The sequence below is a fragment of the Haematobia irritans genome, chromosome 3, assembly GCF_050003625.1.
Source record: "Haematobia irritans isolate KBUSLIRL chromosome 3, ASM5000362v1, whole genome shotgun sequence".
NCBI classification, from domain to species: Eukaryota; Metazoa; Arthropoda; class Insecta; order Diptera; family Muscidae; genus Haematobia; species Haematobia irritans.
The window spans coordinates 223,132,486-223,151,459 of NC_134399.1; the positions used below are offsets into that span (position 1 = coordinate 223,132,486).

The window sequence follows — 18,974 nt, forward strand, 5'->3', positions numbered from 1 at the left end:
CTTATTGTAAGTCTCTAAGGTATTGTTTTTTTCTGTTTCTAAAATGGCACTAATTCGAATACGAATTTCCCATCATTTTGAAGTGGAACAATATACCATAATTTCCAAAATATACAAAAAAAGAGATCAAATTAAGCAGCTTCCTTTTGATGAACTTTTGAAAAATTATCATCATGTTGTGATAATTAGTGGATAGAAGATCAAATACTAAACAAAACAAAAAACCAACGCACATGAGTTCAGAAAAACAAAATCATAAATATTTGAAGGTATAGACATTTGCTTTTATGCGATATATCTGCGTAAGCAAAAGGTAATCAAATCAATATAACATCATATTAAATAAAAAAAAAGTATCTCTTTTTTTTCATAATGACCTTTTACAACAATCTTTTCTCAACACGCATAATAACATTGGCCACGCTTTACTCACACTGGTAGGATGAGCAATCATAACACAGATACAAATGTAACCTACCAACTATTTGATGGAAACTTGTCTGGGAAGGGGGTAAAGGAATGGCATGAACAAATGATATATGGATATTTAATGATTGATGTTGGTTGGAGCCATTGAACTACGAAAATATCGTCTTTTTATTTTTTAATAACTCCTGAGTGTGCTTGTATTACCAAATTTATGTTAGTTTCCGTCTAGATCCATGTTTTGGCCAGTTACATACGTAGCATATACAACTAATGACAGTTTTTGTTGTTGGAATCTCTTTCTTTTTTACAGAGAGCGAGTGAGAGAGACCTCTATTGATTGTCATTGATGAACGTTATTGTGATTGATCACAATTTTTCTCCATACATGAAAATGTGGTAGTAAAAAGCGTAAACATTTAAAATATCTGTTAAAATATCCTTATGTGTTACGGTTATTTTTCAACAATTTATTCATATTAAATTTATTTTTCTCATTAAGTCACTGGTATTTGCCCAAATGGAGCAAGCTGAATAAGTCTGAAGTTAACCAAATTCCACTAATAATTTTATTTTATGCAGAAAAATTATTGCTTGATTGCATTTTACTATACTTGGTAAAATTTTATGATACCAGTAATTCACAATAGTGCGGTATGGTGAATGGATGATTCATATCGACTCAAATGTAGCCGCCAATTAATTGAAGATATCGGTTTAAATCGGACAAATCTATTAATAAAGGTTGTATTTATTTGCCAAAATGTTGAACCTTCCATCCACAATCAATCAATTTCTGTAATTCACAATAGTGCGGTATGGTGAATGGATGACTCATATCGACTCAAATGTAGCCGCCAAATTATTAGAGATATCGGTTTAAATCGGATAAATGTATTAATAAAGGTCGTATTTATTTGCCAAAATGTTGAACCTTCCATCCACAATCAATCAATTTCAAGCTGCTATAATAATTTTGCAAAAATTTACCTCAGCAAATTTGTATGAAATGTAAAATTGATTGTAAGATTGGTTGTACAACTAATCTCATTAACATTCGAATAACTTCAAATTGATTCTATAATGGATAATTATCCGCTGCCGACATATTTAGCCCTCAAACCGTCGCCGCCGGAGTCAAAAGTTTAATGTCAGCCGCCGCCGACAAAAATGGGTCGGCTTCATTCTCAGGTACAGAGACTTCTGCAAATCAAGCAAGCTTAGTAAATTTGAAATTAACATATTCTACTACCCAGCAAAAAATAGCGTCTCTAAAAAAGTAGTGAAAATGTCCTTTTTCGATCCGGAAATTGTGCAAAATTGGCACAGAAGCGATGAATTTAATATGGGCTTGTCATAGGACGGATGTCCATCATTTCAACAGCCGTTGCACCGAATTTGCATCACTTCTGAAGGTGTGAGGCGAATTCAATGATTTGGATGTGAATTATAAAATAGTGTGATATTTTGCCAAATATATAATTTTTATAATTTTTTATGATTTTCAATGCATTCTAACGCTTGTTTAAAATATTTTAAAAATTTCTTATTAAACATATGAAAAAAGCGAGTTTTAAAAAACTGAATCAAAAAAACTTCCAGTGTAGTTAAAATAAAGAACATCTTTGGGAGGACATTTTTGCAAGTGTTTTTAAGGTTGTGCCTTTATTATATTTGGTTTAATGTTATGATACCAGTAATACACAATAATTCGTTATTGTGAATGGATGAATCGAATATATAATAACAACATAGACCAAGAAAGTTATAGATGTTTCAAGTCATTTAACAATGATTTGCTTGTGAAAGAAAAATACTTTTCTCCAAAATGAAAATTTACATAAATGAAATTCTCCTTGTCAAATTTAAGCAAGCTGAGTAAATTTGAAATGTACATATTCCACTAGTGATTAAAATATGTTTGCAGAAACCAAATATTTTACTATATTTGGTTTAATTTTATGATACCAGTAATTCACAATATTTCGTTAATTTATTGTTATGATACCAGTAATTCACAATATTTCGTTATTATGAATGGAAGAATCGTATATGCACAAAAAAATTTTTTTGTCTTCAATTACGAAAATTATTGATCCATAATAACAGAAATAATAGTATCAATTAAAAAAATAAATTAATCTAATTAAACAATTAATTGATGCCAACAAATTATGTGATTGAATTTTGTTTCAATTAAAAAATTTGTTGAATCAATTAAATTTTTAATTGAATATTTTGTAAAACTCAATTAAGACTTTAATTGGAAAAATTTTCGTGAATTGTTTTTCTGTGTGTAATATGGTAATACCATAAACCAAGAAAGGTATCGATGACTCAATTCACAATAATATGCTTGTGAATGAAATATACTTTCCTCCGAAATTAAATTTTAGATAAATGAAATTCTCGGTGTCCAAATCAAGCAAGTTAAGTAAATTTGATATTCACAATGTTTTACTTGTTAAAGAAATTATTATTTTTTATAAAGTATTTTCTTTAAGAGCAAATAAACCTGAATTTAAACAAGAAACCAGTTTTCTGGTTCAATAAAGAAATTAATTGATCCACTTAATTTTTTTAAATTAAATTGCTTCAATCACGAAAATGATAGCATCAATCACTGAATTAAATGGAAATTAATTCTTGATTAAAAAAATTAATAGATTTTTTCGAAACATTCAATTAATTTTGGTTGGTCGCAAAATTAGTTAAAATAAATAAAAAAATTGGTTCAATTACAAATTTAATTTATTATTGTCACAAATCTCAATTAATCTTTTAAACTAAGGTAATAATTTAATAATTATTTTACATTTTGATGAAGTAAAGTTCTTCTAATTTTCATAGGATTTAGTGTTTTTAAGACTTTTTTATTTATTTTTTTTTTTTTTGGATTCGAGCCAACATTTAATTATTATTGTATGCATAAAGAAATTAATTATAATTATTTATACGTGGTAATATTTTTTAATTTAATTAACAAATTTAATTGAGATAATTAATATTTTTATGAAAAAATTTACATTTTTTTCAATCATTATCTTAATTTTATTATCAGTTAATTTTCTAATTGATTGCGTGATCCACTTCAATCAATTTTTAATTGGAAATATTTTGGTTATATTTTTTCTGTGTATCACAACCATTACAACAATTTTCTCTAATCATTTTTATTTGTTTTTAAAGAACAAAATTTCGTCTCGATCAGAAAATAAATCTCTTCTTTCAACATAAACGATTCCAACGACATCTATTCGACAAAATACCAAAATACTTTTTCGGCTACCCAATATATAGTGAATACAATAATATTGGCTTTATTCTATTCCATTCGAGGTTTCCTTTATTGATCATGTTCTCGTTTTAATTTCAAATAAATCATTGATTTTATGTTGATCATCAAAGTTTTGGTATTTTTTTTTATGAAGTGGCTTCTATTTTTTTTAATAAATTTTATTTAAATGTGGCCATATTATAAAAATGTCAATTGTTGTCATTAAGTTCGTCATTTCAAATCAGCTACTGTTGAATAAATTCACAAGTTTACGAGTGGGCCAATGGACGAATGGCTCAAGATCGAGCTGATGGGACGGACTATTGACAATAGAAAAAAAGAAACATTGGAATCGTCCGTCCATCTGTCTACTCATAGGTTTTTATGTTGCCCATGCTGAGAAGGCAGGCAATCTATTGTAGACAATAACAAAATAATATGAAGACGCTACAAATTTAGTTGTTATTTATGTGTACGTTTTTATCTGCTTTGGTTTTTTATATGTTTGTATAAATTTGAAAATTAAAAATGCAAATTTGCTTAAAGCTTGTTACAATTCTTGGGATTGTTGTTACCGTCTTTTTTTGTTTTTTCTTTTCTTTCCAACTGATAATGTGGAGTTTTCTACATGTGTTTTATAACACCAAACAAATGTTTCAAAAGTCGAGCGTCGGCGGCTTTTTTTTTCATTTTGGATGAGACGAAAGCCATCATCAACACTTTAGTTAAAACAGGGCAAGAGCTCACCGGAAACCCGCGGGTTTTCAAATCAATGGAAATATAAATTTATTTTATTTTTTTTAACCGTGGCCAAGTAAATATTTGTAAACAAAACATTGACCAAGCTTTGTTCCAATTGGCCATGTTTCGAAACGCCTTTTAGTGTGTCCCTCTTAGTTTTTTTTTTTTTGATGAATCAATATTTTCACAATGGGAAAACAAGAGCGTGTATTGGTTTTGATTTATCGAAAATCTTTTATTTATTTTAATTAGTTGTTTATAATAAAATTTAAATAAATAAAATAAATTTGCCTGTCATTAGTTCATTTGTTTCTCCAATGGTGGAACAAAAACTCGCTGACATGTGTGTGGCGCATAAATTTGCCTTAGATTCGGTTTTGTTGTCAATTTGTTAAACATTCCGAAATTTCAATTTCAATAAAATATAACACAGTCCAAAAATTGGCCATAGAGATATCGCACGACAGCTAACCACTCCGCCCCGCCCCGTCCCGCACAAAACACAATGGCAGATTCCATGATCTTTGTCTTCTTGTCAGAAGATTTGGATCTATTCATATGCAAATGTTGTTAAACACAAGTCAATACAATATAAATGGCTTTTAAATAGCCATTAATTATAGTGACTACTTTGATCTTAGTCATTTGATTCAGTTGCCAATTTATGTATAATTTTTTTTGTATTAATTCTTCTTTAGGCGATTTTTAGTTTATTCTCTTTTGTCCGCCTTTTGTATTGGCAAAATGTTACAAAAACATGTTAATCGCTTGCTTTATGACAGTCTTAAAATAAATTAATAAAAAAAAATTGTTACTTACTGATATGAGCCATGGGTATTCATACAGGTTCCACCATGCTTGCAGGGATTATTTTTACATTCTTCAACGTCATCACTACAAGTAGGGCCCTTAAATCCCGATGGGCATATGCACTTGAAGTTTGTAATTCCAGCAATCGATGTACATGTACCACCATTATGACAAGGCGATGTTGCACAAATGTTTTTTGTTTCACAATGTTTGCCTGTAAGGAAAAACAAAAATAAATCATTAAAAAAAAAACAAGTTAATTAATAATCTAAAAACAAACTATGTTGCAACGAGTACAACAGCCATTTTACCCAATGAAATCAAATCAAAACTTATGATGAGAGATCTCCCGATAAAATGAGATATCTCTCTATATGAGAATAGAACATAGGGATATCGAGAGCAACGTAAGAGTAGAAAGATTTTAACTTATGCTAACATGACCACTTCTATGCTTTGATGAGGATAATAGATACGATATACAATAAATAAAATCAAAACGTATTTTTGTAGTGAGAATATTTAACATGCCCATAAAATGAGATATCTCTCAATGTGAGAGTACACGCAAAAAAATAATTCTTTCCTTCCAAACGAAATTTTAGACAAACAAAGTTCGTTTCTCATTTGCTTTTCGTTGAAAGGAAGTGTATTTGGAAGAAAAGTATATACTTTTTGTGATAAACGTTTATTCTTTTCCAGGATGTAAAAACAATTTCATAAAGACTAACTCAAAAAATTTTTTTTCTGGCTAATTGCATTTTCCCTCACATCTTTCTCACTTCCACGAAGTTTTTTAGTTCTTATCACCTTTTTCTGTAATACAAACAATGTAGAAGAAATTATACGATTTTATAAATTTTAAAATTTTTTTACCTTTCGCCTGGACGGAGAATCGAACCGCGGACCATGCATTTTGTAAGCCAACACACTAACCACTGAGCTATGTACCTGTTGTGGTCATCAATAGATAAATATCCATATAAGTTATATTTATATAGCATAGCTTACGGCGCCCACGAACCAAATAAACAAAGTTTATTTAACAGAAACAAACATTTAGTTTGGCACCGTGGAGCAGTGGTTGCTACGTCCAACTTGCATGCCAAGGGTCGTGGGTTCGATCCCTGCTGCGACCAAAGTTTTTTTTTTTTTTACATACATTCTACATATGTTCGGAAGATTCCGAAAAAAATGTTCAACATTACATTGTACTATATTAAATTTTGAACTGTAAAATGTGTTTTATTAAAGACCAAAAGTCAGAAAAGAAGAGTGTTTGATATAAACGAAATGGACTCTGTTGTTGTTTCAAAAATAACTTTTTTTATTGAAAAAATAAAAACTTTGTAACAAACGATTTTTTTTGGTGATAAAAGTTTAAAATTTTCGAAGCAATTCAAAAAACTCTAACAAAAGAAAAACGTTTTCGGTACACGTTTTCCAAACGTTTTTTTTCTTTGCGTGTAGGATCGAGATTCATAATGTTATCATTAACTTGGTGATTTCGGGTGGAATACTAGTATTTAGAGAAAGCGTCTTAGCTTATGTTAACATGATAATAAAATAACAATTAAGCTTAACATTTTAAAGAAACATAATATTGCTATGAATTCTCTCAGTGTTTGGCACTTCAGCTATGTTATAATGAGTGCAATAGCCATGTTACCCAATAAAAAACTGTAGTGAGAATAACAGCAGTGCTGCCGCTACTACTTCAATCGAAGTATTTTGCTTCATTTTCACAAAATTTACTTCGTCAATCCTTCTTCCAAAAATCTGCTTCACTTTTTGTTCTGCTTCAAATGTATAAATTTTTCCCCATATTACCTAATTGTTTTTCCTATTCCTTTAATTACGATGAACATAGCGGTTTTAATCACTGAATTATTAACCGATGTGGACCAATTTTTGCATAGTTGTTAGAGACCATATAATTACACCACGTACCAAATTTCAGCCGGATCGGATGAAATTTGGTTCTCTTAGAGGCTCCGCAAGCCAAATCGGGGGATCAGTTTATATGGGGGCTATATATAATTATGGACCGATGTAGACCAATTTTTGCATAGTTGTTAGAGATCACATGCTGAAACCATGTACCAAATTTCAGCTGAATCGGATGAAATTTGCTTCTCTTAGAGTCCCCGCAAGCCAAATTTGGGGGTCCGTTAATATGGGGGTTGTAAGTAAAAGTGGACCGATGTGGCCCATTTGCAATACCACCCGACCTACATCAATAACAACTACTTGCGCCAAGTTTCAAGTCGATAGCTTCTTTCGATCGGAAGTTAGCGTGATTTAAACAGACGGACGGACGGACCGACATGCTCAGATCGACTCAGAATTTCACCACGACCCAGAATGTATATACTTTATGGGGTCTTAAAGCAATACTTCGATGTGTTACAAACGGAATGACAAAGTTAATATACCCCCATCATATGGTGGAGGGTATAATAAAATGAATCCTATTGTTTTGTTTTCAAAAATGTATGCTACTTCAATTTTATTCAATCTACTCCATTTTTTTCCAAAATCTACTTCACTCAATTTTTCACTAGCGGCAGCACTGAATAACAGGCCTATAAAATGAGATATCTTCTTGATGTGAGAGTAGAATTGAGATTCACAATGTTATCATTGTGTTTGTGATATAAAGAACAATGATAGCAACATTTAGAGAGATCATCTCAGCTAATGATAACAGGAGAAATAAAATAAAAACATAATAAAATTTAATGAAAAGCTTAGCATGCAGAAGAGACACAATAATAATTTTAGTTAAAGCTATCACCGATTATGGTTTTAATTAGTGCTTATATAAAAATATTAGGTTGGCGTATGATCGTTGGGAAATATAATTAATCATGCCACCATAAGATCATATACAATATTTCTAATTAAAAAAAAACATTTCCCATTCCAAGATGCCTATACTTTTTGTTATTTCAATTTACTTCAAATGTTTAAGAATTTTTTAATAAAATTTCAACTAACCTGTAAATCCATTAACACACGCACAAGTGTATTCATCCAGAGTCTTGAGGTTACAGGTACCACCATGTTGACATGGTGATGAATCACAGGCATTTGGCACTTTAATTTCACACAACGATTCGGTGAATCCAAGCGGGCATATACAAGAAATACCCAAACGATCGTTGCGATAGGAAACCTGACAAGTACCACCATTCTGACAACGTCCAGGTCCGGTTAGACAGGGATTCTGGTCTTCACAAAATTCACCGACATATTTGGAACTGCAACTGTAAATTGGTAGGGATAAAAGAAAGAAAGAAGAAAACAAATATTGTGATTAGTAAATCATTATAAATTGACATTTGAAAAAAAGCAACTATCATAATTACATAGAAATATTTAAGTACTTTAAGGGGTTTTAATGTTTTTTTGTGTTTGCTATTCTCGTTAAACTTTCTTCCAAATGATACGACAAGTGTAAATTTGCCATGTTGCGTGGGTAAATGATTTTCTTCTCAAGCTAGCTTTAGTTGGTCATATACATAGTTGTGGTTGTTGTTATTTCCAACATGTATAGCAGGCTCCATTACAGTAGCCAATAATTGGCATTCACAACGAAATACATGATGCAGTAATGGACTATGGTGCACAAGAAACACGCATAACATTTTTCATTTATGAAAGCTATTTATTCCAATACTGTAGGAGGGCAGCATAACAACGGAGGAAATATTTGTAGTTGTAGTAAACATGTTGGACATAGAGATGTTTGAATAGAGGACCAACATAAACGGATATGGTGTAGCAGTGAGAAAAATTTCAAGTTTGCAAATCACATACCCTGGCAAAGTATTGATAGTGCATTAATTACACGCAAAGAAAAAAAACGTTTGGAAAACGTGTACCGAAAACGTTTTTCTTTTGTTAGAGTTTTTTGAATTGCTTCGAAAATTTTAAACTTTTATCACCAAAAAAATTCGTTTGTTACAAAGTTTTTATTTTTTCAATAAAAAAAGTTATTTTTGAAACAACAACAGAGTCCATTTCGTTTATATCAAACACTCTTCTTTTCTGACTTTTGGTCTTTAATAAAACACATTTTACAGTTCAAAATTTAATATAGTACAATGTAATGTTGAACATTTTTTTCGGAATCTTCGGAACATATGTAGAATGTATGTAAAAAAAAAAAAAAAAAAAAAAAAAACTTTGGTCGAAGCAGGGATCGAACCCACGACCCTTGGCATGAGAGTCAGACGTAGCAACCACTGCTCCACGGTGCCAAACCAAATGTTTGTTTCTGTTAAATAAACTTTGTTTATTCGGTTCGTGGGCGCCGCAAGCTATGCTATATAAATATAACTTATATGGATATTTATCTCTTGATGACCATAACAGGTACATAGCTCAGTGGTTAGTGTGTTGGCTTACAAAGTGCATGGTCCGCGGTTCGATTCTCCGTCCAGGCGAAAGGTAAAAAAATTTTAAAAAATTATAAAATCGTATAATTTCTTCTACATTGTTTGTATTACAGAAAAAGGTGCTAAGAACTAAAAATATTCGTGGAAGTGAGAAAGATGTGAGGGAAAATGCTATTAGCCAGAAAAAAATTTTTTTTGAGTTAGTCTTTATGAAATTGTTTTTACATCCTGGAAAAGAATAAACGTTTATCACAAAAAGTATATACTTTTCTTCCAAATACACTTCCTTACAGCGAAAAGCAAATGAGAAACGAACTTTGTTTGTCTAAAATTTCGTTTGGGAGGAAAGAATTATTTTTTTGCGTGTAGGGAGCTACATGTGAACCTTGCACACGAACAACATGACATGGATCACTTTCCTAACTGTATTTGCGGGTTTAGATCTATTTAAAACGTGCCACGAAAATATGAAAAGTAAGGCGTTCAATATCATAGATTTTTGAAAAAAAGTGTTGAGTGTTGATTTTTGAAAAAAAGTGTTGAGTCAAGTGGCACTACGGCAACACTGTTTCCTAATACGTTTCCCTCCAACGTCTTGGACTGGATCGGTACAACTACTCGTTCGGGACAATAAATACTGTGCACTTGCGGTAACGTGAACACTGAATAACGTGAACACGCTTTTTCTTACACTAACTAATCCGTAACGCTGAAAGCATGAAATTTGACGTTAAAAGCCAAATACTATTTCAAATACACTTACGAATTTTTTTAAGGATTAATTTAAATTGCTTTATAATTACATACCCACTGATGTTTTTCCAATTTTTTTTTTTTAATTTTTTCATGAAATTAAATTAAGTTTTTAACTTTACTAATAAAAATATAAACGACTATCACGCTAGAACGTCTAAAACTCCCGAATATGGCTATGTTTTTTTCTGAAATTCGCTGAATTTCGCTAACGCGAACTCTCTTGGTTTTACTAAGTTCACGTTACCGCGAGTTCACTGTAAGTTTGAAAATATTTTGGTGTATTTCATCTTCCGAAACCATTCCATTATGTACCGAAATATTTTTAAATTTCACTTGACAAGAGTATCGTTTTTTTAAAAATGTTATATTTTTAAGATTATAGATAACAATTTCATTAGTGGCACGTTTAAATTATTTGACTATCCATCACAATTCTACTTTAATTACGACTCTAAGATGCACTTCTCTATGATACACTAAGAGAGTGTTCTCTTCACAGGAGCGAAATTTTAGACAAACAAAGCTTTTGTTCATTGAAAATATTCATTAAAAATTTATAGAGTACAAACAAATGAAACTCTACATATTTTCTTGAAAAACTAACAACATTAAAAAGGCAATCCAGAAAAATCACAAGTAGACATTTCTTTGTCACTCGAATAAGCCTCATTTAAAAAAAATTGTCTCGGCAACCCTGTTCTCAGCTCACAAACGAACAGTTATTTCCCATCATATTTTATTTCCGAACATATTGAAGGGGGCGGAGGCGAGCACAAGTCCAAGTTAGTTAGCCTTTCGCGGCAATTCGTCAAACTAGTAATGGTATTTACTCTTTAGACGTGTATAACTCTTGAGAAAACATCATCAACGCTAATTATAAAACGTTTTGGCATGATTTCCTCGGAACTAGTAACAACACAAGCACAACTAAATAATACTTGAAACAAACAAACCAATGTGTACGCACTAGGTTGTTTTTTTCTTTTCCAAGTACTATTTTTCTGCACCGATACGAATAAATAAAGGCATGCGTTTCAGTGCTACTAGTCACTGGTTGAATTACCACCGACACAGAATATAAACAAAGCCAATGTAACTGCTATTGTTGGCTGGAGTACATGCTCCTTTAAGGAATGAGATCCACTAGCAAATCATCACCATGATTTGGACATGCAATAATGCTATGACATTGCCAACAATATCATACGCAATGCTATGCAACTCTGTGCGTGTGCGACAGTCTTTGTTGTATGCGTTATTATAACAACAACTACCACTACCACATCAGCTGGCTACTAACAAAAACATCATTTGATGTTTTTCCAATTGAAACGTGGGCATCTCTTTAGACAAGTTTCTCTATATTTATCTCCTTCGCTTCATTTGTAAAGCTACAGCAAACGTGTCCCATAGCCATGCGTAAGTATTTATGTGTGGTTGTGTGTTCACTGATCGTTTGGCTTGTTAATGCGTTGCATACCATTCCTTCTTTAGCGATAACATATAAAATGAGTGAAACATGAAAAGAAGTAACCAAAAGATCCGCTAAAAGACTAAAAACAAACTCTGATCAATCTTACACTTGAGCAACCGACAACAACAAGAACAACAACATCTACATCTACAATAAAATCCAAACTTGTAAATGTGTATAAGAAAAAGATCAATATTACAACTATAGGTAAAACACCTAACTTCCCCCCTTTTGGTAACCTCCTCCCGAGACAAAACACACCCGTCATTGGTAATACAGAAAAAAAACGCATCACACTGCAGAGATTTAGACCTGTTTTCGGTTTCTTATCAGTAAAACAACATAACTGTTGCTACTTAAGAGACTAACTGGCCGGCGTTTGTTGCAAAGAGAGCGTGAGAGTCGTACTTGTTAATTTATTTGAAAGGGGTACAAATCATCGTATGAATCACTAGTGATCAAATACACAGTTTGCATACAGATGAGCAGGGGTTTGAGCCTTATCACTGACGAATTGAGATTTTTTAAAATTCCTATGAATTATTCAAAATTCTCTCAAACGTTGTCATATTTAAAAAGGAGAACCCTGAACCAAAATCCCATCTAATGACTCTATAATCTAAAAGCCTAGCTCTAATATATTTTTCTATTAGAAATTTATTGTATACTCTCTTAAGAAGCAATTCAGAAATGTAAAATTACGAAATATTGGGATAAATAAATAAAACGAAAAAAAAGAGAAAAGTAATTTTTTATTACCAATAAAAAATCCAAGGAAAATCCAAGTGAACTATTAATTTATTTTGGCTATTCTCTTTAAACTACGTCTCTGATCCATCAACCCAACCAACCATCGTGTCTATATCAAGTTAATTCAAGAAACCATTTGCTTTTGAAGATTATATAGCGGCTTACTGCATTTTGATTCATGTTCTCTTCATTTTTCATCTTCTTGGTAGACATCCATATGCATAGGATCAACACCATTGACTCATACATTTTAACTAGAAAACCAAATACTTGAAAAATAGATCGATCAGTTTGTGGTGTAAGAAGAAAAAAAGAACTGCTAGCTAGAGCGATCATATCTATGGCTTCATGAATGCGAATCGGGCAGCAAGAAGATATTAATCTCATGTTAGTTAGTAGATTAATGCTGCCATAATGCAGCGCCATAAAATGGCCTTTCTGTACTCCCAAGCTTTTGGTCTGCATAGTTGTGATGTCCGTGAATGTTCAAAGTTTAATACGAAAAATCCCATTTAAATGTATGGGACCTCCTTACCATTTTTTCTCCATTATTATAAATTAAATGTAACTCTTTTTTATTTTATAGAAAAAACGAAAATTTTTTGTATCATAATAATGGCAGGAAAATTAAATAATAAATGACATTAATGCGTGGTATGAAAACCGCAAAAAGTTCAATAAATCCTGAAGACAATTCTATGGGAAAACTTGGCCGCATGTAATGCTATTGTTAGTTGTTACATTTCAGATTGGTGCGAGACCACAGAAATATTTGTAAATATTCATAATGGAATATGATATAAAATTCTGATTTTTACATAAGGCCGGTATGCACCTCTAGCGAAATTTTCGGTAGCAAAAATTTATTTAAGTCTACAACAAAAAACAGGGCTGTGTACACAAATTTTAAACCAGCTAATCGCTTTTAAAAATTGTTAATATATGTTCCAAATATTCCTCAAATAAATTGTTTATTATTTACAGACCTTTTAAAACTTTTACGCACACAATGATTGTAATAAATTAAACGTTTGCGGCCAAAATATGCTTTTGACAACCCTGTTATTTTCATTAGAGGTGCTACCAGCTTACGAAATTGAACGCTACCGAAAATTTCGTTAGCATAAATAGCAATGCATTTCTTATGGGAATGAAATTTTTCGCTAGAGGTGCATACCGGCCTATAGACAGATAAAATAGAAATAAGTAAATATTATTCAAGAAAATGTATTACACAGAAAAAAACGTCCGTAGTTAAACTAGTGCTAAATTTATATTATTTGTTTAACAAAAAATATTATTCGTTTGTAGTTAAATTATATTATTATTATTATTATTATTATTATTATTATTATTATCATTATTATTATTATTATTATTATTATTATTATTATTATTATTATTATTATTATTATTATTATTATTATTATTATTATTATTATTATTATTATTATTATTATTATTATTATTATTATTATTATTATTATTATTATTATTATTATTATTATTATTATTATTATTATTATTATTATTATTATTATTATTATTATTATTATTATTATTATTATTATTATTATTATTATTATTATTATTATTATTATTATTATTATTATTATTATTATTATTATTATTATTATTATTATTATTATTATTATTATTATTATTATTATTATTATTATTATTATTATTATTATTATTATTTCTCTCTATCACAGTCAGTTATAACGATTAAAATCTAACTGGTAATTAAATAATGGCCCGGGTTGTATCAAACAACCTATGGTCCCATTATTGGCATACATCATCTTATGTCTAAGAATCTCCTTATTACGTGAGCTGTACCCAGTATTGCAGTCTTCTGTACTTCATCGGGATTCGTGTAGCATGGTAGTCGGCCAAGATGCTCGAGATATCTCCTTGTGACTGAGCCCAATGCCCCCACTACCACTGGGATGACCGCTGTTCTCGCCTTCCACATTCTGTTTATCTCTATCTCGAGGTCTCTGTATTTACCCTGTTTCTCTGCTTCTTTTATGGCTATATTCGAATCATCAGGTACAGCTATATCTATAAGGAAACATTCCTTGGTGTTTCTATTATGGTACACAATGTCTGGTCTATTTGCATTGATTGTGCGATCTGTTATTATTGGGAAATCCCACATGATCGTGATACCATCCTTCTCCACGACATCTCTTGGTTGATGCTCGTACCATTTCATTGCAACATCTATATTGGTTTTCTTCAAGAGTTGCCAATGCACGTATGTTGCTACCTTATTGTGTCGTTCCAGATATTGTTTTGCCGCTAGGATAGGGCATCCCGATATAATGTGGCTAATGTGCTCCTCGTACTGATGACATAAACGACATTTCGAGTCTACTATTTGCCCTAAAATATTCTTCTGGTGGTATCTTGTATTCGTATCCTATATACCCTTCTTGTGTTGAGGCTGAATTGGTGTAGATATGGTGTTCGGTTAGCATGTCATCAACATAAGGTTCCTCATCTCGATCTGCAACAACTTCAATACCAGCATTGTTCTGAATCGTATTCCGTATTTGGTGGTGAATGTTCTCCACTTCATGCGTCGTAAGTCTATTGCTTCTCATGATGTAATTTCGCTGGTTATTAAGTTTAACAACGTTCATTTCCTTGTGTACATCCGGGTTCCTTTCACGCCATATAGCATACATTCCTGCCATCATTCCAGCAGGATGTTTAGTCTCGACAGCTTCATAATATGCCTCTATTATTCCTATATATTCCTCCTTGGTCCACTTATTCCTTCGATTTGTTTGTGTAATACCTTGTGACTCAGTGGACCGATCAGATGGTTGTTCGTCTGGTCCAACTTGAACTGAATCCTCTTGGTTACCATTCGAACTGATCCTTGTATCCGTATTGGTTTGACGTAGGTTTCGTTGGATGACGACCGGGGCTACTACGTCGTGTCCCCTGCCGAGCGCGACATCGCTCTCCATTTGAGAGTCGACCCCGTTAACGCTGTTCACATTTCTTATCTTTTTCCTTGTATTCATTTTTGTTTGTTTGTGGTTTTGGGTATATCTTATTCTCGCCTTCCAACCCTTGACGTGTCTTTTGACAGCCGTCCCTAACTTGGGATACAGACGCTGACCCGGAAGCCGCTCGATGCGAGTCAGTCGCTTCCAGGATTCACTGGGGTCCGCGGGGTCGTTAAGCCCGTCATTCCTTAAGTCCCTCAATTGGAATGCCCCTGCGGGCTTATTATTATTATTATTATTATTATTATTATTATTATTATTATTATTATTATTATTATTATTATTATTATTATTATTATTATTATTATTATTATTATTATTATTATTATTATTATTATTATTATTATTATTATTATTATTATTATTATTATTATTATTATTATTATTATTATTATTATTATTATTATTATTATTATTATTATTATTATTATTATTATTATTATTATTATTATTATTATTATTATTATTATTATTATTATTATTATTATTATTATTATTATTATTATTATTATTATTATTATTATTATTATTATTATTATTATTATTATTATTATTATTATTATTATTATTATTATTATTATTATTATTATTATTATTATTATTATTATTATTATTATTATTATTATTATTATTATTATTATTATTATTATTATTATTATTATTATTATTATTATTATTATTATTATTATTATTATTATTATTATTATTATTATTATTATTATTATTATTATTATTATTATTATTATTATTATTATTATTATTATTATTATTATTATTATTATTATTATTATTATTATTATTATTATTATTATTATTATTATTATTATTATTATTATTATTATTATTATTATTATTATTATTATTATTATTATTATTATTATTATTATTATTATTATTATTATTATTATTATTATTATTATTATTATTATTATTATTATTATTATTATTATTATTATTATTATTATTATTATTATTATTATTATTATTATTATTATTATTATTATTATTATTATTATTATTATTATTATTATTATTATTATTATTATTATTATTATTATTATTATTATTATTATTATTATTATTATTATTATTATTATTATTATTATTATTATTATTATTATTATTTTTTTTTTTTTTTTTTAATTTTTCACAGCCAAATGAAATTTTACTTATCCCCAATATGTCGCAAAAGTTTTAAGAACTAAGCGAGGGTATGAAGTATAATCACTGTACACATACACTGAAAAAAATATTTCATGTCTTTAAAATACGAATGCAAATTTTGCTTAGCATAGAAGACGCATTTCTCTAATATAAAGTTTTTTTCCTTGTCTATAAGACGATGAACTTTTCAATGAAGTCGTATTGTCCTTATAATTAAGTGATTTCACTTAAAGATGGGTATCATAGCATGAAAGAAAAAATGTTTGGGCTAAGGTCAACTTGACTTTAATAATTCAGAAAAATTCTTGAAATTTAATGAAATTGTCTTTAAATTTGTTTTCTTTTTGCATCTTGACTACAAAGCAAAAAATCGTTCAAATATAGGACATGTTTTTCAAAACTTTATTTTAAAGAAGTTTTTTACTTGAAACATTTTTACTGGAAGTCGAGTCTTAATTGGAAAATAAAGTGGTCGTTAACTCGTTTTTAAAGGATTTTGATAGCATATGAAGAAAAAAAGCTGAGAAAGCGAAAAATTAAAATTTGCTTCCTAGAATCAAGTACACAAAACCAAAATTTAAAAGAGAATTGTGTCTTAAAACTATCCTTACTTGTATTCTCTTTTCTTTGGTTCGGAATCAATACCAAAATTTTTAAAGTAAATACAAAATCTTTGGAACCGGGCATGCTTTTTTTTTCAGTGTAAGTTCAATGTAAACTAAAACACGTACGATTTCCAAAAATGGTAAGAAAGAAGGGTTAACATTTTTTCTTCTTCGTAAAATGTAGTTAAAAAGTGTAACATTAATTTTCCCTTGACTCTCTCTCAAAAAGTGGAAAAGAATTTAGTTCAATTTTCACACGAATTTTTTTCTTGTTATTTTTTTCTTTTGTTAACAAACATTTCGTATCTCGAAGGAAAAAAATAGAATTCGAATTTGCAAAGATCGTTTACCACCTTGGACACATTTTTCCTTGACTCTAAAAAAGTGGGAAAGAATTTAGTTCAATTTTCACACGAGGGGTAGTTCATTTTTTTTTCTTGTTATTTTTTTTTTTCTTTTCTTTTGTTAACAAAAATTTCGTATTTTGAAGGAAAAAATTCGAATTTGCAAAGATGCGTTCAGCATCTTTGACACAATTTTGGTAAAATTTGCCACTTTTACAAAATTTTTGGTATGAAATTAGAGTTTAGTAAAAATTTATGATTTAGTTTTGCATAACTTTTATCTCTGTTTCAGTTAATTTTAATAAAGTAAACACAATATTATTAAAGTGAAGTAAGATTTCTCACATTTTAGGGGAATTTTAACTAAAACATAATAATTTCCATGGATTAAAATAAACTTCAATTTGCTTTAGTGCTTTTCCAATCGCATGTCTGAGAATATGTAAACTAGCATAACTTCGGAGTAATGTTTTGTTAAAGATTGAAATATAAATAGCCAAAACAATTTATATTTTCATTAAATTGTTATAGCCACTTTCATTTGAATAAAATAAACATTTAATAATAGACATATTATTAATCAATACAAAAGTGTAGAATCACAGCGAACAGTTATTTCAGTGAGAAAATAGAATTAAAAAAAAACTGTGATATCTCTCAATGTGAGAGCAAAATTGAGATACACAATGTTAATATTGTGTTAGTGAGATAACCAACCCACCCGACCAAAGTGCCGAGAAATGGCGAAGGTTTGCTAAAGCGAACATTTTTCGAAATAATTTAACGCTCACATTATTCGAGAAAAGTTCGATAATAGAAAAATTTCGAACGTTCGTTGTTTCGAAGTAATAACGAATATATTTCGGCTTATTTGTTGGTGTTCCGCCATGTTTGATATGAGAATTTCAATTCAGTTTAAGAAATTGTTAAGTGCGGGTGAAGTGTCTTAGCGAATCTAAAAGAGGTAAGTAATTTATTTATATATCTTTTAAAAACTACTAATTTTCTTTGTTGTTTAGTTTTCAGATGTATCCAGGAAAATGTTACTCATTCATTATAGTCCTTTTCAATGGGATAGCCGACAGCCTTAATAAAAAATTCGGCGCAAAGAAGTCAATGCAGTGCCTTAAATCACTTTAAATATATATTCCTAATGTAAATATTTTAAATATTTTGTTCGCAAGACTAATATCTATAT

General features: G+C 29.9%; 1 protein-coding gene across 1 annotated transcript in view; it reads right to left on the bottom strand.

Moving 5' to 3' along the window:
- Positions 1-18,974, bottom strand: part of N (neurogenic locus Notch protein) — a 99,350-nt gene that overhangs the window by 38,689 nt on the left and 41,687 nt on the right. The window contains exons 3-4 of the mRNA XM_075303164.1: positions 8,255-8,523; positions 5,264-5,468 (exon numbers count right to left, since the gene is read on the bottom strand). Of these exons, the coding sequence (XP_075159279.1) occupies positions 5,264-5,468; positions 8,255-8,523 (474 nt within the window). The remainder of the gene's footprint in view (positions 1-5,263; positions 5,469-8,254; positions 8,524-18,974) is intronic.